Consider the following 26,971-nt stretch of genomic DNA (forward strand, 5'->3'; position numbering starts at 1 on the left):
AAGAGGTGAGCATCAAATTAGTCTATCATAAACACGAGAGTGGTACAAGTATTTATTACTGCAACAGCAACAGATGCTTAAGGTGTGTTTGTGCCACTGACAGTGGTGCTGCTACTGTGCTGTCCTAGTGCCAAGAGCAAATGTGCAGCTTGATCTGGAGCGTTTGAAGACCTCCAGAGACATGTGCATTTGGCGGCAAAAACGACAAAGCCAAGTAAATGCACCATCATGCTCTACTAAATAGGCTCAGCTAAAGCCAAGGCAGTGTTCTGGCTTCTGCTGCTGGCGTGACCATTGCAGCTGTGTGCATAAGACACCATGGTGCATACACTGGTCTGAGCATAATAGACAGTAAATGCCAAGATAATCTACCCATGGCAGAGCTGGAACACACAGTGCTTGCTTTCCAGTGTGGCTGCAATCTATGCAATCCTCTCTTTGGGAGGTGACTAACGCCAATGGTCTTCCGTTGCTCTCATCTCGTGCGCAATTGAGGCATGATCACTAGAACGCTGTTGCCAGTGTTCCTAATTGTGCCAGTGTTGTGGCACTCCTGGTACCTGGCAGGGAACTGTTTCTGCTGCACAGCAGCAGTTGTCTCATCGGCAGCATCATACCATTTCACAATTGCTTTAAATGCTTTACATATGGGCAAAACTGGTAAATTTTCATCATTATTATTTCCTGCGCTTCAAATCACAGCCTATACTTCTAAAAACACCAGAAGAATTGGGGAATATTTAAACACAGTTCTTACTATTGGACACCTTGACGATAATGGCGCAGTTTATGACTGAACCAACCTTGCTGAGAAGCAGCTACTCCCAAATACCGTACTTATTCGAGTACAGGTTGACCTTTTTTATTTTCTTCCCTTCTCTCTTTTCCTAAATGTTACCCAAAGTGCGCTATCGACCTGTTGGAACATGGCTATAACGGCAAGTTTTGAGGACAGGACACAAAAAGAATGCACGGAGGACAATTGCCGCATTTCAACTGAGCTTTAGGCTATGTTTGCAGTTGGTTTCGGAGCAGGTGGAAGTTGAAAAAACTTGACAAAATCCACTTGCCTAGGTGGCGAAATGGGCAGAAAACCAGGAGGTGAGCCTGATCAGTCTCGAACCGATTTTTTCGTCACGGCGAAACGGAAAGTCGTTCCACATTAACAGAAGCTACACTAGCATGTAAACGTCCGGTTGTAAAATTTACCATCTTCCCTTGTTCATTGTCCATTTTTAGGTAGAACAACTAGCTAAACATATCAAAACTATGTCTTCTTCCTCATTTATGGCAGACGAAAGTTAAAGGTGACACGCGAAATAATAGCTTTTGATAACTGATGGGTCAGTGAATGAATATACCACTTGAAATGGTGTGATGAACAGCGCCACCATGTGGACAAACGTACACAGATTAGATGGATGCGGGTGAAAGTGGCAGTTGTTTCCGCTGCAGTGGCAAAACAAATGGGAATGTCTTGGACTTGTGCGGAAAAGATTTTCCACCCGCTTTGGCCTTTCCGTCCGCCTGCCACTTCCCAAGTGTGATTGTAGCCTTACTGTAGAAAAATTACAGGAGCAGCAATTGCTGCGCAGAAACATTAGAAACAACATTGCCAGAGCGCCAGGCACGTACCCAGGGGGGGGGCCCGGGGGGGCCCGGGCCCCCCCCGAAATCAAGTGGCATACCCCCCCCCCATATACGCCACCACTCCTTACACATTCCTAAAGCGCCGCAAGATCAGTGTTGAGACTTGGCAGCTGTTCATCGGTCAGCATTATGCTGCCTTTTTCACTCCTTTTAGATGGCGGTAGTTATCGGCATCTCTTGTAATGTGAAGGACAGTTTTCTCATAGATTCCGCACCCGTGCGATTAACTCGAGATGCGTTCAGTTGTCACCATTTATTCAACCGTCACACGCATAGCTGTTGCTTTTGTTAGTTCAACCTTCTTTGTTTAGGCTGATTCTGGGACCAGGAGAGGGATGCGGCTGTTACTCAGCTGGTCTGTACTCAAATAGAACGAGTTACGGCCAGACAAAACGCCAATTGCGTTTAAGTTTTCCATTTGCTTCATTATTTCCTTGAGTTACTTACGGCTCACCGCGACGCTGGCAGATGCCCGGAACCATATACACGTGATATGGGTTAGATAAGGTGGGAAATAAAATAATGTGAAAGAGCGTCCATCATGAAACCCTGCAATAACTCTTAAACCCATAAGCAAGATGACTGTCGCCTGTTACCTCGTCTGTTTTTCCGTAATTGTATAGCACTTTTCGTGCAAAATTGGCAACTGGAAACAAAAATCGCAAGGAGTTGAGAAATTAAGCGATCTACTAAGGGAGAGAGCCAAGGCAACAACCAAACTGCAAGCAAAAGCGAATAATAAAAAAGTTAACCGTTGTTTATGAGAATATTTATGGATCAACATCTTTTTATTTAAAAAGGAAGTAGAGAAAACGCTGCCGGAAGTGGTGAACAATTACTTGTTTTGAATGACGCTTCTACAGTTATTGGTCGAACCACCTCACGTAGCCACTTCTCTGCTGTGCTTATGTGGGTGTTTTTCTAACCTTTCGCGGTGAGCGCAGTACGTCTAGAATCGCAGAGTACTGCGCTCCACGCGGTTGTATGGGACTGGCGGCCGCACAGCGTTACGCGATTCGCGGAACTGTCAAAACTGATCAACAAGGCGAAAATAACTGATATTCGAAACTATAACATCAGAAAGACTGAAGAAGCCGTAAAAATGAACGCAGCCTGACATCAGTAAAAAAGAAACCTGGCATAGGACAAACCATGATGTATGCACTAAAAGATAAGAAGGATAATATTATCAGCAATCTCGAAGATATAGTAAAAGCAGCGGAAAAATTCTAAGCTGACCTGTATACAGTACCCAGAGGAGTCACGATACCTCATTTAGAAACATTAATGAACAGGATACAGAAACTCTCCTATAACTAGCCATGAGGTCAGAAGGGCCCTGGAAGACATGAAACGATGAAGAGCAGGAGGAGAAGGTGGGATAACAGTCGATTTAATCAAAGATAGAGGAGACATAATACTTGGAAAACTGGCGGCTCTTTATACGACGTATCTATCGACTGCAAGAGTCCCAGAAAACTGGAAGAATGCAGACATTATACTAATCCACAAAAAAGGAGACGTTAAAGAAATGAAAAATTATAGGACCATCAGCTTGCTCCCAGTATTATATAAAATGTTTGCCAAAATATTATTCAGTAGAATAGGGGCAACACTGGATTTTGTCAACCAAGGGAACAGGCTGGCTTCAGGAAGAGATACTTTATAATGGATCACATCCATGTCATCAATCAGTTTATCGCGAAATCTGCAGAGTACAATAAGCCTTTCTATGTGGCTTATATAGATTACGAAAATGCATTTGATTCAGTAGAGATACCAGCAGTCATAGAGGCACTACGTAATCAAGGAGTAAAGAACGCTTACGTAAAAAGCTTGGAAAGTATTGCGACGTGAGTGTGGTATTTGTTTGTTTGAACGATGCGCGTGGGCGCCATCACTCCAGAAAAGAGGAGGAAGAACGAACTGGGCTCACGCTGTGAATCTAACCGGTCAGCGCTGGAACCGTTGTTGTAAATATAATCTGTAAATAGTTTCTCGTCTTACTGACTCGTCCTTCGCGTAAAAATATCTACAGAGGTTCTACAGCTACCTTAATTCTACACAAGAAAAGCAGGGAGATACCTATAGAGAAAGGGGTCAGACAGGGAGACACAATTTCTCCAAAGCTATTCACTGCGTGCTTAGAAGAATTCAAGCTATTAAACTGGGGAGGCTTAGGAGTAAAGATCGACGGCGAATATCTCAGCAACCTTCGGTTTGCCGATGACATTGTTCTATTCAACCACAATGCAGACGAGTTACAACAAATGATTGGAGGCCTTAACAGAGAGAGTGTAATAGTGGGTCTGAATATTAATATGCAGAAGATGAAGATAATGATAAATAGCCGGGCAAAGGAATAAGAGATCAGGATCGCCAGTCGGCCACTAGAGACTGTGAAGGAGTACGTTTACCTAGGTCAATTAATAACAGGGAACCCGGATCATGAGAAGGAAATTCACAGAAGAATAAAAATAGGTTGGATCACATACGGCAGACATTGCCAGCTCCTTACTGGAAACTTACCATTATTGTTGAAAAGTAAGGTGTGCAATCAGTGCATTTTGCCAGTGCTGACATATGGGGCAGAGACTTGAGAGGAAGTTAAGGAGAGCGCAAAGAGCAATCGAACGAAGATTGCTAGGCACAACGTTAAGAGAGAGAAAGCGGTTTGGATCAGAGAGCGAACGGGTATAGACGATATTCTAATTGACATTAAGAGGAAAAAATGTAGCTGGGCAGGTCATGTAATGCACCGGTTAGATAACCGTTGGACCATTAGGGTTACAAAACGGGTCCCAAGAGAAGGGAAACGCAATCGAGGACGGCAAAACACTAGGTGGAGCGATGAAATTCGGAAATTCGCGGGCGCTAGTTGGAATCGGTTGGCGCAGCACAGGGGTAATTGGAGATCGCAGGGAGAGGCCTTCGGCCTACAGTGCGCATAAAATAGGATTTGATGATGATGATGATGATGATGATGATGATGGAGGTGGTGGTGGGCCCCCCCCCGAAAAAAAATCCTGGGTACGTGCCTGCAGAGCGCACTTTGTCAGCACAAAAGCAGATCATCATGTCTCACTTCACTACTGAAAGTCCTGATCTGCGCAATGTTTGTGGAGATCGAGGTGCCTCCCCATGCCTTGTCCACCAGCTCGCACGTTGCGCTTAACTCGATCTCCAGGAACTGCCGCCGTAACGGCAACATGGCGGACACGGCTAGCGCACTGGAGCAAATTTCCCGGGCTAACCATGCTTCTTTCTCCCACGGCTCGAATCACCGCGTGAGCAAGTGTCACCGGGACACGGCCTAATTGGCCTCCCGAGTGGCGGCCCTGGGCGCCCTCTCCACCAGAGCTCTCTTTCACTGAGCTATTCATCGCCAGGGTTGCCAGATTGGGCTATTAATAGCCAATCCAATAGCCGCTCTCCAAGTGCCCTTGGCTGCACTGTTGAAAAAGTCGGCATGATATAGCTGGGGCCCTGACTAGGAGGTTGCCTTTTATGCACTATCCCGAGCTCTGGTGGCCACAGACAAACTGAAGCTGCCCGACCTCAACAGGGAGTACGTTGTCCAAGCTGACGCGAGCTACGTGGGCCTAGGGGCTGTGCTGCTTCAGGAGCATGATGGCGTACTCCGACCAGTCACCCTTTCCAGCCGGCCACTTAACGCTGCCGAGCGCAACTACAGCGTGACCGAAAGGGAGTGTTCGCACCAAGTAGAGACCGGAGCCTGTGTCTCCAATGGCTCGAACGGCGCGACCCCCAATGGCAAAGCAACCCCAGATTGCCAGCCTTGGGAGAGGACGTTTACTTGGTGGACCCATTACTTTCTTTGGTATCGTCTTCAGCAGGCAAGAACTACTAAAGGCACAGTAAAGCAATCCATTTTGTCGACAAATTGTTGATGCGCTCACAGAGTCGAGCTCCCAAAAGGAGCGAGGTGGCAAGGCCGTTGGGCACGCACAGACAGCTGGTACTGTTGTGGGCACATTGTATACTATACGTATCTGCTTGACACCGATGGAGTTCTCCTGCACTATGTCCCGTCTGAGGAGGCTCCCCAAGAGTCCTTTAAGGTGGTGATACCCCGCAGTCTAAAGCAAGCCACCTTGAGCTATTTCCACGACTCACAGTTGACCAGACATGCGAGTGGTATTACGACTTTCCAAAAGTTGTGCAGCTCCGCTACCTGGCCAGACATGAAGCGTGATGCTCTTCACTATGCCCGCTCGTGCTGTGTGTGCCAACGCGTGAAGCCTCACGTGGGTAAACCCCCTGCAGCCAATCGACAGCCAGCTACCCTGGCAAGTCGCGGTCTGTGACATTATGGAGCCCTTTCCCAGAAGCCGGTAAGGCTACATTTTCCTCCTGGCTGTCACAGATCACGAAATGGGTTGTACTTTTTCCCCTTCGGAAGTTAACGGCACGCGCAATCTGGGACAAATTGACGGAGGACTTTAACCGCTTCGGCTTTCTGGCGTAGCTGATATCGGACAATACGTCCTACTTCACAGCCGAGGTGTTCGTGGAAACGTGTGCTGCCTTTGGCATTAAGCACTGAAAGACAAGCACAGGCCAACCCGAGCGGATTAACTGAAATCTCAAGCCCTTGCTTGCGGCCTTTGCCCAGCAACACAGGGATTGGGATGCCTGTCTTAACGAGATAGGCTTTTTGTCGCGGTCCACAGCAAACCATTCGACTGGTACACGCCCGCTTTCCTCAACTTCGGGACAGAGCTGCCAAACCCCATGGACAATGTTTTGCAGACCGGCAGCAGGGCATGCACCATGAAAGCCGGCCTTTCCGGCTATGCGGTGGAACTGTGCTCACGAATGGACGCAGCCCTTGACCTGCCCATTCCAACCTGGCAAAAGTGCGAGCTGGACAAGAAGGCCCAATACGACCGGTCACATAGGGATGTGCACTATGGTGTCGGCGATCTTGTCCTCAGACCCAACTAAAGGCATCTCTGCCTCCCTGTTGGCCAAATGGTCGGGCCCGTTCCAAGCGGCGACCAAAATGTCCCTTCTGGTACACAAGCTGGCTGACTCCCAAGGGAGACTCCCAGTTGGTGGTCCAGTTCATGTCTTGGACCTCAAACCTTTCGTTGCCAGAAGCAGTGACTGGGGAGAGGGGGAAGCGGTCAAAGAACCACAGGCAAACCGTGACACAGATGGCTCCAAGCCATGCCACTGGTACAACCTGTGGAAACACACCTAGACAGCTTTTCTCCCACCATCTCGTAGCTGGACTTTGATGCACATAGCCCGTCGCTTTGATGACCCTTTCCTGGTTAACCACTAGGGGGAAGTCATTGATTTTTTTGTGAAACAGGATGCCATGCTGACTATGCCTGTGTACGCTTTTTCAATACATGCAGAAGATTTGCTTTATTCTATTCCCCAATCAGATCTGCTCCTCATTGTACATTCCTTTATCTAAGATAAAGGTCCTGTGGCCTTCAAGAATTCGGCTTCTTTGTCTACCGACACTTATTTAGAGATTTTAATGTTTTACCTATCGTCTATACTGATTAAATTTGGTGACAAATCCTTCACCCAAGGAGAACGGATCTGCATTGGGTCATGCATTGTGCCTTTCTTAAGTCATTTATACCTTGCGTATTGTGACTATCGAATTGATGCAAGCATTGACAAAGCCTCGGTGATAAAAGTGTATAGATATGCAGATGATTATCTTGTTATCAAGAGGGCATGGAAAGCCTTAAGATTAGACACATGCTTGATAAGTTTAAAGGGCCTCTCAATAGATCTGGCTATTCTGAGCTGATAAGTACAGAGCATACAATGCATGCTAAAAATCATGTTTGCAAAGTAGTACATCGCTACGTGCAATGAAAAGGTCTGAAAAGGTCTGAAATTTCAATCCGAATGCTGTTTTCCCTTTCCCTCGCGGTGAGCGCACTCCAAGCGGGACGGTGACGTACATGTGTTCCTGCGCCTACGTACTCGAGTTCGCAGTGCGACGTCAATCATCGAGGCACGTGACTTCAAGAATTATTCAAGACAACATCTGTTATTTGCGGGATTTGTTGCTTGGATTGACAAATTGAAGTTTAGAGAAATAATAAATGTCTGCATTTTTTGTTTTACTTCACACTAAAGCAAGAGAGATGTACTTCTGCTTCGTCTGCTTGTTCCCATGGTCGTGCAGTCACATGCACATGATATGATCATGCTCCGAGATCCAGTTGTGTCTGCCTTAGTATTTGTGCAGTACTGAATTACACCCGCTAGTCATGTGACCTCATGCACTGCAGGCAAAATCACGTGCTGCGCGATACAAGACAATCTTAACAGCTCACGCACGATGTCGTCAGCGGAAGTGCGCAGTGCCAAAAAAAGAAAAATTATAAATAAATAAATATTTTAAAGAATTATAAAAAAAAAGCGAGGAGAGAAAAAAAAAATGAAGGTGGAGCCTGAGATGTATGCATCATGTGATCTTCGAGGTCCGGTATGGGAGAACGCAGGGAAGGAATTTCGCTTGCAGAGGTTAGACGGGGTTAGTGGAGAGAGTGCCTCACTTGGCAGTGAAGCTTGCCTGCTGAAATCATGGGTTTGTGGCACTGAAATATTTATATCTCGGCCATTAATGAGCAGATTTGAAAAATGTTTGCGGCAGAACACTCCCTAGAGGACACGTAACAACTTTGAGCCTATAACCAAAATTTACTATGGGGCCTGGTGAGGGGCCCTTTAAGACTATTTGCGGCAGGCTGAAGAAGAAGTATTTTAATGATTGGAAAATGTAGAGAGGTCGGCCGGATAATGGAGCATCTGGCCTGCTACTCTACGTAAGGGAGGGGGAAGAGGGGAAGAAAAGGGGTCACAATGAGGGATGATAATGGGAGGAACGAGGTGAATGACACATTACACAACTGGTATCACAGGCGTGAGTCCAGGCCCGTGTCACCTAGGAAACGTGAAAGTGCACGCATTGTCTCTGTCGTCTGCCAACTCTGTGGCCACGCGCCTAGCAAGCGGCAGGCTGAAGCTAATGCATGAACTTCCACTAAACGGGAAGTTGCAGTTTCTGGACTTGCACTTGCTTGATCCTTGGAAATGATGGTGTATGCTGGAGATATCAGCCAAAATGAAAAAAATGGTTTGTTGAATCATGATAGAGCCCATTCAAAACTTGTTAAAGGAGGTATCGCGTTGAGTTGTATCAGATTCACCCTCAAACAGTCATGCGAGCACCAGAAAGCTCCGAGCGTGAAAAGCCAAGTTATGAGGCTCCAGCAGGCGGGCTTTCCTGGTGAAACCATCGCTTCCGTTACTGAAATTGGTGCACGGAGCAGAGGAGCTGATAAAGAACAGTCAAGAGGCAGGGATGGTGCCTTATTTACACAACCTTTCCCACTGCTTGAAGAAAGTGGCCGGAAAGTGCGGCGTTCCCATAGTCTTCTCCGTCCCTGAGAAACTGGCGCATGTGTGCCATGCAGTGAATTGCGCACACACTTCACAAAAGTGCGCAAAACAGCATGTTAAGCCCCTGTGTAAGCTGCCAGAAGGAGTTGGTTTACCACATTCCACTTTCTTGTGGCAAATGTTACGTCGGCTAGATTGGTCTATGTGTTAATGACTGTTTGAGGGAGCATCAAGTAAATGTGCGTAGAGGGGGCATCACTTGGCTAACCATTGCAAATGGTGCCTGTGTACTCCAGCGTACAGAGACACTTGTATACTTGGAAGTTTCAAGGCTCAAAAAGAGGGGAAGGTTGCATTAGCATCGCATCAATTAATTTATCAAGAAAAGAAGATATACATTTGCACAATAACTTTCGAAGGTCACGGATATGAAGAGCATAAAATGTGTTATAGCATGGTTAGAAATGTGCCTTTAATCTTGCGCAGATCAGGACTTTCAGTAGTGAAGTGAGAGATGATGACCTGCTTTTGTGCTGAAAAAGTAAGCTGTGGCAACATTGCTTCTAACGTTCCTGCGCAGCAACTGCTACTCGTGTAATTTTTCTGCAATAAAGCTCAGTTGAAGTTCGGCAACTGTCCTCTATACATTCTTTCTGTGTCCTGTCCTCAAAATGTGCTGTTATAACCATGTTCCATCGCCAGCAACCAACTAGCCCATCTAATGGCATCTTAGGCTAGCCTTTTCGGAGCGCTTTGGGCCACCTTCATGAGCAGTGTTGTCTTTGGCTGGCTGAAAGAGGGTGCACGCTTTGCGTTCAGCTGGTTCTTTTCGATCGCTCTCCTCCATCTTGTGCGCTCTGAGGCATTCTGAGCCCTGTCGTCAAAGCAGTCGTTGAGATTGAGAGTTTCCAGCAATGTCATCATAACACAGCATCGCCGCTGATGGCGACAGTCCACCGTAACCTAGGCAACCCAGGCCTGTGCATGCTAGGAATGCTCGTTCCACTGGTGTGTCTGTGGGTTTTCCCGGCAGTGCCGGGAGCTTTGGACAGGTGAAACGGCGGCCGTTGGCAGTAGTTGCATAGTTTCACATCTGCCATTTCCTCCTCCAAGAACGAGTCACACGTTCAGCTTGCACGCTTGTCTACCTCTGAGCTCGGGGAATGCCAGATCTGACCGACTCTGCTTCGGGGGATGGAGGCAACCAGTCGTAGATACCATAAGTTTCTCTATCGAACTATATTCGTGAACAAAGCTGACAAAAGTGCCATGCTAACAGAGTTCCCCCTTGGAGCCCGTCATAAAGCCAGTCTGGAGATTATCTAGCCTGGATTTAAGAAATGCTGCATATCCAATGCACTCAACGGCACAGAGGTCATTTGGAGCACCAAGGACGTGTGCGAGGCATCCAACAAGGACATCTAAGGCAGTCACAATGAGGATGCAGCTTGTGGCATCAGCTAGCTAGATTTAATAGCCGAGCTTACTGTAAAAAGTGTGTCACAGTGCCAATACCACTGAGTTATGCATTGACTTCTGGCTTACAGGTATTTCACGCCTGTGGTAGAAACACTCTATTCAGGCCCTTTTTACCTCCTGTTGAAGAGTATAGTCCTCATGAAATTTTGTACCGATATAACCAATGATGACTACAGTCATAAAAATTTGTCACACAGTGAACCTATGATGACTATATACTCATCCTACTGCATCTAGTTGCAATTCCTGACACTAGACGGTGTGGGGATGCGCGACTCTCCCGCGTCCCCTGATATGTTGTTTTCCCGCATAGCTCCCGCCTCCTGTAATCCGGCTTTGCCGCGTGGCCTGGGGCCCGCGGCGGTCGGTGTGGTTGAAGCGCAGCATGAGAGATGACGTGAGTGTTGCGCTGCTAACGCCGCCTCATGGCGGGGTTACTTGGGCGCGGAAAGAAGAAAGCGCTCTTTTTGGTTCGGGCTTGGCAAGCTGCATGGACGTTCCGCGAGTGTGCCGATCCATGCTTCTGCGAGACTGTCTCGTGAGGCCTCGTTCGAAACGCGTCACCGTTCGCGTGACCGTACGCGCGAACGACCAGGCGTTGGGATCCAGCATGGGGCGAACATATTCATTCGCTATCCGGTCGCAGTGAGTCGGACTACTTACATTTGTCACACGCCCATCGGCATGTTTTGTGGATAGCAACTCAGCTAGCAGGCATTGATCTATGAAAGGTGCAATAAATGCCCTTGTGATTGTTTGCACTACTGTGTTGTCGTTCCTCTGTCCCAAGTACGCGGATGAGAATCCCACAATGGTCACACTTCTCCATGTTGTGCCATTTCTGTCTCAGCATTATACTGCTGCTTCTGATACCCCCGCATAACCTGGTAGATAACCTGGTTAAAAAAACTTGGTAAATAGATTTGAAAAAACTTCAAAGAAGAGTGGCAAGGTTCACCTTGTCAAAATATCGTTAGAACGACTCCGTAACTGAAATGCTCAGGAAGCTCAACCTACCTCCACTTTCAGAATGCAGAAGGATAGCTAGACTAAAATTTCTTTATCTGATTTGCCATAACTAGTTTAACTTTAATACACAGCAGTACATAAAACGGCATCTGTCTCGAACAGTACGAAGCAGGAACCTAGAGCAAATTCAACCCATTTCACCACAAATAGATGCACATAAGTACTCACTTACGTGCATCTAACAATAGATGAATGGAACGCGCTGCCACATGAATTACTAACAGTAGACAGTTTAAATAAATCTGAAACCACACTAACAATTTTTTTTATCTCGGCTAGAAGTACATAGCTACTACTTTAATAATGGTAATTTGTCTAACTTATGTTCCTGGTTATAACACAGATGATTAATCCAGCAGCTGTGGTACATTTAATACCACCCTATTGTAATTTGTCTTCTGCTTCTTCTTCTTTTGCATTGTGCCTTGCCCTGTAACTGCCTTCGGCCAACAGTATCGATAAATAAATAAAATAAAAATAAGGCATGGCTGCTTTTTCGAAGCGAGGCAATGAAAGCATGCGTAAAGTATTTTGATGACTCCTCATTAGATCACAGCTCTGTATAGCTTTGCTCGGAAACGGAAAGTGATGTGTTCTCATCTGAGGAGTCAGATGACGACTATTCTATGGATGGCCCCAGAGGACCTTGCGGCTGCCTGTTAGTCTACCATATGAAGACGGCCTACTAATTGTTTTAGGAGGTACGTAAAAGTAGCCATTATTCATGTGCATGTTTTTGCATGGTTTGGTTATTTTTTTCTTAATATTCTCTTTTTTCATAGCATATCGAGCCCTGAAAAGTGCTTTTTTGCAAGATACCATGGCCATGCTGTGAAACCTTCAACCTACTTTTTCCACAATTTGTGAAATAATGGAACCCCACTGAATCTAAATAATAGTGCCATGTTATCCAGAAAAAGAAATAAAGAAAAGAAAAAGAGCTTTACAGACTGAGTGAAAAAAAGATTTCCGGTAAATTTGTTACAATTTTCTTTTTTCGCAGTAGGGAAAGGGTTAAAGGGATACTGTTGTGCCTGGCAGTTCCTCAAAGTGGAGGATGCCCCACCAGCGACATGCAACTGTCATGGGTGCTGTTTTGCTTGGCGATTCCCCAGAACAAAGGATGCCCCACCAGCAACACGTAGCTGTGATGGGTGCTGTTCACGCCTCATCATTCATTTCAAGGCAGCTCACTTCAAGACAGCGACATTGCCCCTCCTGACCATCACGAAGAGGCCACGGATCGATGACAGGGTCACTGTCAAGAACTCCTGGGGAAAGCGTCAACGGCAGGTTCAGTTTGCCACGTCGTTGCCTCGTATTGTGTCACGTTGGAGACAGGTGCACCATGTTGGAGATATGAGCAGCGCATTGGAGACCAGTGAGGGGCGATAGAGGTGGTGAACGATTCAGCATTTGTGATTGGCCAGTGAATTCCCCCAACAAGGGAAAGAGGGAAGAAAAGGACATAAAAAGCGGATCCGGACAGCTGTGAAAGGAGGGGGAGACGCTCAGGCATGTAAACACGCTAGCATGTAGTACGCTCCGATCGTTTGAGCTGTGTTGTAAAACTGAACCAAGCACATTTTTTGAATATAATCACTCTTTTTTCATTCTTTTCAACCTCGCTCAGAACTTTACATTCCCTGGCACCTAGCACAGCACCATCCATGGAACCTTCGTGGGCCGCATGGACCCCCCCGGCTTTCACAATACTAAAGGCAAATACTAAGTCAAAGTGGACTGTTTAAATACCATTCCAGAGATGTTGCAATGCTTGTTTCATGCCAAGAAAATACTTAGTTTACGAAAAAATTGTATCTGACGGGTCTGAGTACCTTATTAAAATTCAGTTCTCCCACCACCCGACCGGGCAGTGCTGACGTTGCACGCGCCATCACCGCCCTTTGCTGCCATCGGTGAGTGAAATTGCGCTTGAAAGACAGTGGCGAGGTTTCTTGCACCAAACGCAAATGCGTGGCCATGGAGAAACCGAGCCAAGACAGAGCGGCAGATTAGCTGCCACATCTGCTTTTGGTCAAGTGGCGTTGACCGTTCGAGCATTCCGTAACACCACATGGAAGTGGAATTCTCTGCTACTTGCAGTTTCTGCTAGTTTTATGAGCCAGCAAAACCAGTGCAGCATTACACGATAATGAAACTAGTAGAACATGAGAGTGTGGGCAGTGCAAATTCAAGCGAAAACGAAACCTTTCAACCACCCGCATCGTTGTCAAGGGTAATAATGCCAATTACTTCTTTTTTCTAAATATGAAATAGAACTGGACAATTAGCATTTTCTTTTATCTTATAATGCAATACAATGATGTTTTTATATCAAGTGGTTGAGCACCAGTGACAGAATTTAAATGAGGAGTGGCTTCGTCATTAGACAAGTACTTGAATGTCCCTGGGGAGTCTCTAATTGTGTGCTGCATTTACCTCAATTTCTCGATTACTAAAGCTCTGTTCACTATAATACTGATGCCTTAGAGATTCTCAAACACAAATCTATAACTTTAGCTTGACTTAATATTTGCTTTTAGTGTCCCTTTAACACACCCATGACATATTTTACACCTCAGTCATTATTGTCAGTTAACATTAATAAAGCAAATACTAGCGACTCAGAGATACATCTAGTTGCAAGACACAGTTACTTCCATTTGCAAAGAGCCTTCTGTTATTTTTCATAGAATAGGCATTTATAGCTGGCACATGCCGTGAGCAGGAAACTCCTGTATCAAGAAGGCCCTTTCCAGAAGGAAAAGATATGCGCCTTCGGGGCTCAGTGGCTATGGCATTTTGCTGCTGAACAAATGTTCATGTTGGCTCAGTGGCTGCATTCAAATGGGGATGGAATGCAATCATCCCTGCCATGCTGCCCAGCTGACCGCATCAGCAGAAATATTGCTTGAACTTTTTTTTTTTTTTTCAGACAGGAAAAACTTGCCACTGTGCAGGAAAACTGACATTTGTCAGCAGCAAGCATCCAGAAAACCGTGGACAGCAAGGTGCCGTGCCAGAATGTTTGTAGTATGATTATTGTGTAAATCAATATATATGTTATTTAAAATTTTTTTCAGTGTTCTTGTGATCATTCTTGAGTTCCAATAATCAAACACTAGATGGCGCTCCATATATGCACAGCTTTGACATTTCACAACATACCACAATCATAATTTTGGGTTAGAATATACTTTAGATGTAAAAAAAATTTCTTGCTGGATGATTATGTGTTGTAACAAGCATCAACTTGATAGATATAACTTCACCCATTCCCATTCAACTTCACCGTAGGGAAAATTTATTTTAACAACTTTTTTACAAACTGGTCCTCGTTTTCCAAGAGGTGCATGTGTCGTGACACAGAAAGTGGTCTCATGGGAGCAAGAACACTGTAGCTATATGTAAACTGTTCTGGCTCGCTCAGTCGTCTCCTACGCTGCCACACCTGGCTGCACAAGTACCAGCATAGTAGACAACTGAGTGAGCCAAAGCATCATGATGGACACACCCCCTTGGAAATTAAACCACAACTGATTTGCAGAGAAGCTATAACAGTAAACTATTCAGTGCGCTCTGAGGTTTGCCAGTATTTCTGCTAGGGCTTTGAGGTCAAAGACCTTTACTAAATGCAACACATGAAAAGTAGAATCATGTCAGTACTTCTTAAAATACATCAATCAAGATAGGAACACATACATACCCCATACAGTTGCCTGGCTCTGGCTGCTGCGAAAGTGAAGCATGCAAGAATGGCACGGGCCAGCTTTTCTTTGGGAAACCAGAAGTAGTGGTGGGGGTGTGTCACGTGAAGTGTGTGAGGATGCTGGTTGAGTGTCACCCTTGGAACGGCTGCAAGTAAGACAGAACACAAAATGGCGCACACACTTTCGATGTTGACCTGCAACACAGACATAAACAGATCTGCCTATAAATGTTCTCTTGTAGACTTTTAACCTACAGAATGTGCTAATTCCAAAGCCACCTTCTCTTGTTGATATTTGCTAAATGGGCATGCTTTTCATAGAAAAACAGCCCCATGCATACAGCACAGAGCATCAAGACAAAGTTACATACCATATTTGTGCAGAGACACATGGGCATTACATGGGGCCAGGATTTTCAACCAGAAGAAAAAAATATCCATACCTTTTGGGTAGGAGTGTGTGAATAGTGAGTTTTGAGAATGAATCGAATATGACTCAAATAGTGCCAGAAGCAAAACGAATCGAATATTGAATACTTTTGGAATAGTTTTCGAATATTGAACAGCCGTTATCGCAATATAAAACTATTGACATCACAGCATTCTTAAAGTTAGCACGTTTCTGTCTAACATAGCATGTTATGAAGCATTGTTAAAAGCACAAATGGAGCATCAGAAGCAAGCAAGTAGTTTCTTCACTTGCACAGGGCTCTTCAGAGTGTGCGAATGATCGCTGTACAGCCTTTAAAGTATGGCTACTTAAATGACATAGTCTGCTCCACTACAACAAATTCTCATGTTTTATGTCTACACTTTGCTCACGGGGGGGTATAATGTATGATACGTTTGCTCCAATTTTATGTTTATTTGGCCGCAGTTCACGTTTTGGAATATTTGAGAAGTATTTGAAAGATATCCGTATTTATGAAAAGTGACTGAATCAAACAGGATACTACTTGATTCATTATTCAATAGCTTTGAATATTCGCGTAGCCCTACTTTTAAGGCGCGACTTGTGAAGAAATGCCAGTGACATTTGTATCATTATTGCAGAAAGGAAGTGCAATGTTTTCGTGGTAAGGTTCACTATATGAAGCTAAGGTGTTCCAAGTTGAAGTGCGCAAGGAACTGATTTTTCCTTCAGGTTGTAGTGTAATTTTGTTTTTTCTAGAAGTGGTGTCAGATCACTGTTCCAGCAGTCTATTCTTCCCTTTACATTTAAAAATAGTGTTCATCCAGACCAATGTGCTAGTGGTTGTACCAAGCCAAAGAGTTGGCTGTAATTCCAGCAGTAACAAGTAGCATTACAACATTGACAAGGCACTGCCACTATCTTTATTGCTTGGCATACAAAGACCTAGTGTTTGCAGCATCAGCAATCGTTAAAATGTTAGCATCCTTACATGCAGGACTTGAGTTCAAGCCCAATGGTTGCTGTGAAATTTCTTATTTTTAATGGCGGCCACGTGCTATACACTACTCTTTATGACTACACCAAGAACACTACAAAGCATACATTTGTCAAGGTGCTTTCCACTTTCTTGTGCATTACTTCTGTATTGCTGTTTTTATTGACCATCCACCTTCTCTCAATGTCAAGAGACAATTTGGTTTTCACCTTTTGTGGTTTGTTTACCTTTTCTTATGACCAGCGGCCTTGTGCTACAGTTGACTTCTATTAATTCGACAGTGACGGGACTGACGAAAATGATCATATTATCTGGTGGGTTAAATTAAACAACATACAGAAAAAAAATATCAGAACAACTGCTGATTCATTTGGCAGTATTTGCCTGATTTGCGGAAGCTTCAAATCGGGCCCAACTCCGGTGCGGCCTATTCAAATACATGTAAAACGCAAAAATGCTTTTCTGAGATAACCCCCGGTCCTATTTTAATGAACTTTGTTGCACTTGAAAGAGAAAGCTAAATTCTAGTGACTGTTGGAATCGGAATTTCGGTTTAAGCCCGGCATTTCATTACAAGAATTTTTTTTAAAAATTTGAAAAAAAATAGAAGCACGAAATTTACAAATTCGTAGCTCTGCATCAAGAACAGATATCGCGGTTCTGTAAACGGACCCCATAAGATCATTAAAAGCGGACAAATTCAATATGTCATTTTATATCTTACGTGAATTTGTTACATTGTTTACAAGGCTTCTGCGAAAGCTGTATTTCCATATTGCTAAATTTTTCGAGATTCATGCGTGCCATATGAATTTTGCCCGCTTTAGATGTACTATTAGATGCAATACACATACTTGTATTATCGTTTTTCGTTGCCAAGTTACCTCCAGATTTGTAAACTTGATAGTTTCATTTTCTGAAAATTTTCTATTTTTGCCAATTTTTAATAAAAATTGACTATCTAAATCAAAAATTCGAAACCAACAGTCACTAGATTTTAAGTTTTTCTTTTAATTGCAACAAACTTTAACAAATTTGGTGGAGTGGTTGCCGAGAAAAACGAATTCTCCCTTTACACGTATTTAGGTAGTAGCGCCCAAGCTAAAGTTTCCTCTTAAACACAGTCTCCAAACAAATGTGCTCATGCTTTTTATGCATCCAACGTAGAATAACTGATGTAGAGATAACATTAAATCTCCTAAACAGAGTAGAAACTGAACAGGAATATATGCTCTTGGAGCAGAAAATTTTGCTGTTTGGAGCAAGGAAATAATGCTTTGGAGCCATAACTTACTGCTCTGGTGCAAAGAGTAAGCTCTGCATGCAGTTAACGAAAAAAGACACTGTCTGAGTTGGTACTTTCACAAATATTGCATTCATTATGTATTATACTAAGATGCAAGTCTTTTTCTTCAACTTGTGTCATTCTATTATTGTATACAAGATGATGACGATAAACCAAGATTTAACCCAACTTCAAAGTTAATTCTTCATTTTCATAACTAGTTAATTCCCCCAAGCAGTCCTTGGCTTCATCAGCCATTTCAACTGCTAAACTCATGTACACAAGTTGAATACGTACAGCTGCCGCATTCTTTTAATAAAATGGTGCAAGCGGCGTACCCTTGTGCATCACTTGAGCCTTGCCTGAAACATGCTCATATACTTCAGTGCCAAAAGAGTTGAACGCACAGCACCTCGTCTACAGCCTGCGGATGGCACACACTGCTGTGAACATGTCAGCCAAATTTTGCAGTCATGTGCGTTGTGTGGAGCTTGCAAGTGATGTGCAAAGTCACCTTTTTCTCAAACACTCTCTCTTCAACAAAAGCCTTCTCCTCAGTCTTTTCCAGCTGCTATATTTCATTATATAGCAGATTCCCATATGGCTGCTAGTGGCCAATATCCAACCTCAACCAAGAAGAGTGTTTGGATCGGTGCACCTTCCTACTGCTACTGAGTATATTTATTGATACAGTTTAATAAACAAGCTGAATTAAGTGAAAATCTGTGTTTTGAATGTCACTTGGAATTATGTACTTCCGGACGCACAACTATCGTACTTATTGCTGACTATTGTCTGCTAACACTCAACCATGCCGACCTGCGTAGGGGTAAAACTTTGGCCACACTGCTTTAAGTGTTGTAACTGTTGGGTTTTGCTAACTTCTATTAGTTTTGAAAGCTCAACTAGCCTCGAACCACACAAAATTTATTGTTTCCATGTTTCTGGTTTCCATCCGTCTGTCTGTCCGTCCGTCCAAAGTTTGTTTTAGCTGTTTTCCCACCTAGCTTGGTAACTGGGTAGTCAGTGGTGAAACGGGTAGGCATCAGGCTGCTGTGCAGAGGTAACAGGGTTCAAAACTAATTGTTGGACGAACTAGGGTCATGACAAAGAAAGAAGTACACGGACCAAATAAAACTTTAAAAGCAAGGCGCTTCCTTTTCCATATAATCACTGAGTATGTGGCAATGTATACATAGGTGCCGCTCTTCAACGAACTTCTTGCGTGCCGACTTGGGTCGCCATAGATGCGGGAATGGGTATGCACCGATGTTCAAGGAAACTCTTTGACCCTGACTTGGAGTACTGGGTATGTGTTACCCGGTCTGTGCTAGTCTCCAATGAACCTCTTTCATGACAACTTGGGTTACAGGGCATGTGCCAGTATGTGTGCCACTCTTCGAGATCTTTGACACCAACTTATGTAACTGGGAATGTGCTGCTCTACAATGACGAAAAGTTCCTTTAAATTTCTCCGATGCTGAGCGGAATCTAACTCACCTCAGAAAGGATCCTCAAAGGGAGCAACCTGACGCATTAGCGAGCTGTGCCATGAATGCACTAGGTATGTGCTGCTCTTCAATGAACGTCTTGCCAACTTGGGTTACTGAGTATGTGCCACTGAGTGTGCGGCAAGTGGGGGGAACAATTCTCAGTGTTTACAGGCACCGATCTCAGAGGCCATGCGCAGACTTGACGGCAGTGCTACTAGATGGTGCAGCATTTCCAGAAAGAAGCACGAGAGAGGAGCCCGGCTGCAGCATGGTGCGGTTCTCAGCGTTTCCACACACCAGCGCGCCATGCATTTTGGAGGCCACGCACAGGCTTCGCAGCGGCGATGCTAGATGGTGTCGAGATCTTTTTATGGAAGTGCGAAAGAGGAGTCCCGCTGCAGTACAGGCCTCATACATACCTCGTTTCGACGATGGCAATAGATTGTGTTGCAATATTGATTCGATGACGACATATTACCGTCGACAGTCGTCGTGAGATGGGTTCTGCTAAAGTTTTTTCTTTGCCATGATAAATCACTAGTTAGCTCACATGCGCACTTTGTAGCCATCAAGGCACTGTCTGTACTAGTTTGTTCCCAAGGTCCATGGGGAAATTCCCTAATATGATAACTTGTGCAGTCTGGGCTTGCCTTTATTCTGCTTTGCACTGCTAATAAGGCTAGGCTTCAAGGAATCAATCAAAGAAGCCCTAAGAACGGAGGGGATTCCTGATGAACATCGGAAAACATACACTGTTAGCCTCCTAACCTCCACACGGTGCGAAGGGATGCAAGGGCGAAATACATCGAAAAGTACCTGGCCACAAAAAACACAACAGTATACACAGATGCTGCAGTATACGCCAAGCAAAGAGGCACAAACGTAGTAAAGACAGCTGTGATGGTAATAAGCCAGGACTACAAAGAGATCAGCAGCGTGCCAATGAAGGACTGCTCGGTAACGGAAGCTGAGGAAATAGCCGTAGCTCTAGCAGCAGTGGAGGGCTACCGATCCGAAAGGTCTTTAACAATACTCACCGACTCGCAAGCTACGTGTCGGAATTACATGAATGGCAGAATAGGACGCAGAGCGCGTCACATCCCCCGCTCCTGCAGGGCTAACAACAAAGTCAGGCATACAATTTTCTGGGTACCGGGACACGCTGGAATAGGAGGGAACCTAAGGGCGGACAAGGCAGCTCGAGAGAACACAAACCGAGTGGCCACAGGCACCGACCCTGAGGAACCCATACCAGTCAACCCAAGCTACTCAGACATTCTGAATTACTATAAGGGGGTCCGAGTCAAATACCCTCCACCCCACAACAGCCTAAATCAGCATGAAGCAACCCCTTGGAGGAGGCTGCAAACAGGAACGTACCCAAATCTAAACACACTAAGCAAGATGTTTCCCCCTCAGTATAGAGACATCTGCCCCTGGTGCGGCGCCAAGCCCACCTTATATCACATTACATGGGGATGCATTCAGAATCAACAATTCCTTCAAATAAAAGACCCGAGTGAGGAGCAGTGGGAGAGGGTGCTCTCCAGCAGCGACCCGAAAGTCCAGCATGGACTAGTAAGGCACGCTCACCAAATAGCCACACTCAGTGGTGCCCTGGAATAGGGGCGTCGACCCTGCACCCATGAGGAAGAAGACCGTGAAGATGGCTGACCACATCTGCCACCACTAATTTCTAACCAATTAGAGCAAATAAAGTTTTTCGTCCTCCTCCTATCAGCAAAGACTTGTGTATCGCCATAACATACCAAGTCATAAGCCATCACTAAAACATTGCCTACTTCCATTTCCAAGTGCACATGTTCCAGTGACACTAGCTATCAAAATGCAGACATCTTCCAGTGTATGCTTGCTTATGAGGATGAGTAGAGGGAAAGAGAGAAGCCTAAAAAAACGAGAGCAGAAACTTTAAAAAAAAAAAGGATATAGTGCTGGAATAACATGCATGTCATTTTGCGCATAGTCATTTCTTTGGCACATTAACTTACGATAAACGTCGTCCATGAGGTAGATGTGGTCCTTGTCCAAGTCAAGTGTATACTTGGCAGGGTACAAGTCGGGCAGAACCACGTCAGCCGTAGCCTTGACCTCCTCAGGAGTGTTAAAGGCACCCAGTGGCACCTTGCTTGTCATCAGGGTGTCAACCTCGGTTTTGAACACCAATGTGTTCCCATCTGCCAAGCATGAATAAAGAGAGCCAGCTGAGGGTTATAGCCAAGGGTCACAAAAGCTTAAAGGAATACTGACACAAAATTTCGAAGTTGGGGTAATTAGTGAGATCGATGTCTATGGACACATGCACACAGGATCTACAAAATATCAACAGCGAATATAGCTTAAAACGTATGTAAAATCAGTTGTAAAGTATTCGCGCACAGAAAACCTCAAAGTGCAGCACTTCAAGACATTGACATCAACAAGGTAGGTTTGTAAACATCCCAGGGCATAACAACAGCGCTATGTCACGAGTTTGCATTGGCTACCGTGCTCCCTGTATGTGCTCTTGCTTCTCCCACGGCCTAGTCCTTCAATGCGACACTCCCAGCCTTGCTTGCTTGTCAGTTGTAGCCAGCTGTTTGTCACTTTTGTCGTGCCCATCGAGATACCCCACACTGTCTGCATTGACTATGCTGCACTGACCATGCAAATAGTAAAACAGAATATTATGTGCATACCGCGTCATTGACTTTTCCCCACAACTTCAGGGCTCAGTATAGTCATGCATAGTTTCCCGCTATGGCCCTCACTGGCAGGAGTGGACTATGCTGAAGTGCAGCTGCATTTGCTCACCTCATTTCAATCATACAAAAAACAAATGCATTTTACGCTTACTTCTGCTTTGCCTTACTGAAAATTCGCAGAAATATTGTACGGTAAACCCTCATTATAAAAAAGGTGAATTATCGTTTTTGACTTGAATTGTCATTTCATTCGAAAATGTTCGCAGTCCTGACCCAAATGCATGCATTTTTAACCAGATTACTCGAAGTGTACCGATAAGCTGCTCCACTTGGAGCCGACTGTCAAATGATGTGTACGCAATCACTGTAGCGCTTTGGGCCTTTCGCGCTGGGCAAACGAGCAACCTCCTTCCTACGTCGCCAGCTATGCCATCGTGCCACCTGTGCAATTTTTTCCCTCCATGCAGCGCCTGTGTGTTATCAGAGAGTGCACCAACAGATTGGCTGAGGCAAAATCCAGTAGCAGCCATCGAGAATGCCATGCCGTGGTACAGATATCTTGTAGCTATTTCTTTCTTGAATGCTGCAAGGAACCTTTTGTCCAATTCGCGAATTTTGTCAAATTTGCAGTCCAGTTTTAATATGCTCATCTATTTCCTAGCTGCTGACATGCTTTGGAGGGGAAGAATGTCTCTTAGGAATTCATAGGTAGATGTACGACATATATGAAAGGAGAAGGAATAAGAAAACTCATGATTCTGTGTAGTGTTGGTTCTTTTTGGCGGTTGCTTTGATAGTAGCTGACAAGCGTTCCTGGATTAGGATACGCTGAGCTGGAGGCAACTCTAGCGTGCCCAGTCTTTCTGCAATAGTTGCATCGACGAGGGCTTTAAACTTTTCTTCTTGCTTCAGCTCTTCATGCAGAGGCTTCATGCGCTGGATCAAACAGTCCTTCAAGTATTTAAGCGCGTAGTTTGATTCATGGCAGTCATCTGGCTAGGGCTCGAAGGAACAGGGAATCGCTTACAAGATGTGTGCTGTTTTTTTTTTTTTCTTTGAAGCAGCCTTCTCTAGTGTATGCAAAGTGTGTCCTCCAAACTAGCGCAGTGGCTGAAAATCTCGCCATCCTTAAAGGCCACACAGCAAATTTTGGTTACATGCTGGAAGTTGTTACGTGCCCTCTGGGGAGCGCTCTCCCGTAAAGAATTTTTCAAATTCGTTCTTTAATAGCTGAGACAGAAATATTTCAGTGCTGTGAACCGAAGATTTCAGGACCGATGATTTCTCTGCTCAGCATTGATGCTGGAAAACTTAAATCAACCAGTTGCTTTCTCGCAGGGGGTTCTGATAATTCTCTGTCTTCAGGTCGTATGCTGCATTGGCCACACTTCAGTCCTCAGACATTCACAGATGTAGCATTCTGGTCTACTTTTGACGCCATTTTGCTGCTTATTTCAATTGATTCCTCCTGGCATTTGACTCTTGCAACGGAGCTCCGACTTCCTCCTTTTGCACTCTTTCTCCTTTTCGTTTTCATACTCTGCCCCTTGCTTTTCTTTTGCCATGCTTGGAGGTCTGGCTCTGGCTTGAGTGGACACAGATGACTGGCACGGCAACGTGAGGAGCCAAGAAATAAACTTGGCACTGCATCCTTGGATACCACCACTGGTCAAGTGGTGCTGGTGAGCACAATGCCTTCGTGCACAGCTGTCCAGTTCTTGCTCAAGAAAGCAGGATCAAGATGCCTTTTACAGATGTAGTCGGCTGTGGGGCGTGATCGCTTCACGCTATGGCATTCTGCCAGGCTTGAACTCAGGCACTCTCTTTTCGCACACTAAACATTTAATACGTACTTAACTTTTACAAATCTAGAACTAGAACTAGATTTCTAGAACTAGAACTAGTTCTAGAAATCAGACTGCTGCTTCACCACCTCGTCGAGCAAGGACACGACATCACGTTACAGTGGATTCCAAGCCACTGTGGCATATTGGGCAATAAATATGCGGATGCAGCAGCACAATCTGCACATGAGAAGGGCTTGCAAGACTACATTCCATTCTCAAGAACAAATTCTGCAATGAAAATTCGTGTGCTTGCAAATGAAGCCATCAGGACTTTATGGAACACGCCAAGCTTGAAGCACACACGTCTACACCGACTGGACCTGTCCCTTCGACTTCAACTCCCATCTGGACTCTCTCGACTCGAGACAGCAGTACTTTGCCGACTGTGGCTTGGTGTCACACAAGATCTTTCGCTTTCTGAGTCGGTATGGATGAGAGCGTGGCTTGCAGTCACTGCGGCGGTGAGGAGACTACAGAACATGTACTTTGCCACTGTCCTCGATACAGCGCACACTGGCTGTCACTAGCAACCACGTTGGCAGACCTTGATGACAGGCCATTTTCATAACAGTCAGTGTTGGAATGCCGACATGAACTGTCGCCGCATCAAAAGTCGGTCAAGGCTTTGTTGACCTTTTTATGTGGCAGTGGCCTATTAGAAAGACTATAATGATCCCATTCCATCCCTTTTCATTTTTTTTTTCACGCTTTTATTTTTGTCCCCACTCTTCTTTCAGTCTTTAGTTCCCATTTCCCTTCCCCTATAGTGCACGGTAGCAAACCGAAGGTTCGAACTCTGGTTAACCTCCCTGCCTTTCTCTCATTTGCATCTCCCTCTCTCTCTGGTACAAAACACTTCTTGCCCATATCTGTGAGGTGTTGTCACTGTAGTTTGCTACATGGCATAACAGCTAATTTAGTGCTGCCTTTTCACCATCAAGTGTGCCTCATGCAACGTCTTGAGCAAATGCAGTTGTCTGCTGCTCATGCTACACGCGATGCATCTTCTTGCATGTAGCACAAAATGCCTAGAACAAAAGAATCTGGCTACAATATGTTGAAAAACAAGAGAGAAACAAGTAGCAGACGTCATCTTTTCATTGCTGTCAGCCGCTTTGCTGTCAGCCGCTCAGCAAAGAGACAGAGGACCTGCCATGGTTTTAGACTGCGCTGAGTACCAAAACAGCATGGTATTCATCGGTAAATTCATTAAGCGCCTTCACATAGCAGTAAACACAAGCCATGACTCGTTTTTATTGTGTATGATGCTTAAACGGTCTCCCATATGTCTCTATGCCATTGAAATTTCCCGGCTTTCAGCCTCACTTCCATGTGCTGCTGTGCAGCTAGTCTAACAAGAAACTTGATCAATTGCAAGACGCACCATCCCCACTGTCATGATGCACCGTCGGAGCACCTATTCTTCTTACACCGTGGCAAGGACATCGAACAGCAAGTATGTATGTAGATAAAGAAACAACTACTAGCAACAATGAATCTTGTGCACCAGCGTTTGCGTCACAGTTTTGTGTGACCAGCTGTGTTTACAAACCTACTGTGCCCTCTCGTTGCTCTCTGAAATCAAAACTTGGACTGGTCGCTATAGAAAAGGCTTAAAATAATTCACTGTTGTGCTCTTATTACAACAGAAAAGACGAGATCCACATTTTTTGTGTCAGTACTCCATTAAGCATACCAAAATAATGCCTGCACTAAGGCTGCAACTGCTAGCTAGTAAAGAACAAACTGAGTACGCAAATCAACAATAGAGAAGTGCAATCACGCACCTTCCTTTTGGAAGCAAGCATTGCTGACCACATCAGAAAGGCGGGTGCGATCCATAGCCTCAGGAACGTGGCTGGTCAACTTCTCACACAAATGATGGAAGCTGGCAAGAATATGAGAACTGCAGGCCACACAAGAATGAGCAGTCAGCTCTGTGCAGGTGAGAAGCCATGGCTGACTGAACTAGAACAGTGAAATAAGTTATTTTAAAGAAGCACAACACAGAACAAAAGCTTGCAAATGAATTTTCCATGGTTCTGGCACTGTATAAAAAAAAGTGAATTGACCTTTATGCTGTCCCTCACTTCAACGCGAACTAAACGTCGAAAACGCAGCACATATGAAGTTACCAGCACTGGGCACGCATTTTCCACATCGCAGATCAGTTTCGAGATACGGCCTGTGCGAGCACGCACTTTGTCCACATCGCGGATCACCTTTAAGGTCCGGCACCCGCACTGAGAGCACTTTGTCCATATCGCAGATCGCTTTCAAGATACAGTGGTTGCGTCCTGAAGCAGCAGCCATCAGAGTAGAACCCCCTCTCTCACCTCCCCCCAGCCCCATGCCTCACGCACGAAAGCAGACAGTGTGTTTCCACCCTGCTTTCTTCCCTCGCGTGCACACAATATTGAGCCGTGATCATCGGCTGACACTCACAAGTCAGCTGTCAGCCTGTATCAACACGGCAAACATATGTTTTATCCACCCGATTTAAAAAAAAATCGACAACGATTTCGTCCACTGTAGCACAGTCCATTAAAAGCGAACTTCGTTGCATTAATAAAATGTGTAGAACAAACCAATGCTGAAATACAGTCCATTATATCCGAAAGTGTGTTGTAAGCGGATCCGTTGTAATGAGTAGACTGTATCAAGATTCCATCTTTTATGCAAATGAGTACAGTGGCTGATGGGCTTTTCTCACATGGAAGGACTTGAAAATGAATTATCGCGCAATTGGAAAAAGCAAATTTGAATGAGATAAAAAAAATTGTTAGATTTGAGAGTCAGCGATGAAAAATACAATTTCATGCCGTGTCGTCAATATTTTTACACTGGCGGTACAAGGCAAAGCCAGCCACACTTTCACATCCACTCTGCCCTTGCGGCTGATACTGTTGTCCGCAGTGGGACGATGCTGTCATGAAAAGTGCCGGCAGTGGAGTGTGAATGCTT

At 45.0% G+C, this 26,971-nt stretch overlaps 1 protein-coding gene across 8 annotated transcripts in view; it reads right to left on the bottom strand.

Annotated features, from left to right (window-relative positions):
* Positions 1 to 26,971, bottom strand: part of mRpL37 (mitochondrial ribosomal protein L37) — an 80,890-nt gene that overhangs the window by 38,000 nt on the left and 15,919 nt on the right. For all 8 annotated transcript variants that reach the window (XM_065442058.1, XM_065442059.1, XM_065442063.1 and 5 more), the window contains 3 exons: positions 25,795 to 25,913; positions 21,468 to 21,653; positions 15,269 to 15,417 (listed from right to left, as the gene is read on the bottom strand). In XM_065442058.1, the coding sequence (XP_065298130.1) occupies positions 15,269 to 15,417; positions 21,468 to 21,653; positions 25,795 to 25,913 (454 nt within the window). The remainder of the gene's footprint in view (positions 1 to 15,268; positions 15,418 to 21,467; positions 21,654 to 25,794; positions 25,914 to 26,971) is intronic.

The sequence above is a fragment of the Dermacentor albipictus genome, chromosome 4, assembly GCF_038994185.2.
Source record: "Dermacentor albipictus isolate Rhodes 1998 colony chromosome 4, USDA_Dalb.pri_finalv2, whole genome shotgun sequence".
In the NCBI taxonomy this organism is placed as follows: Eukaryota; Metazoa; Arthropoda; class Arachnida; order Ixodida; family Ixodidae; genus Dermacentor; species Dermacentor albipictus.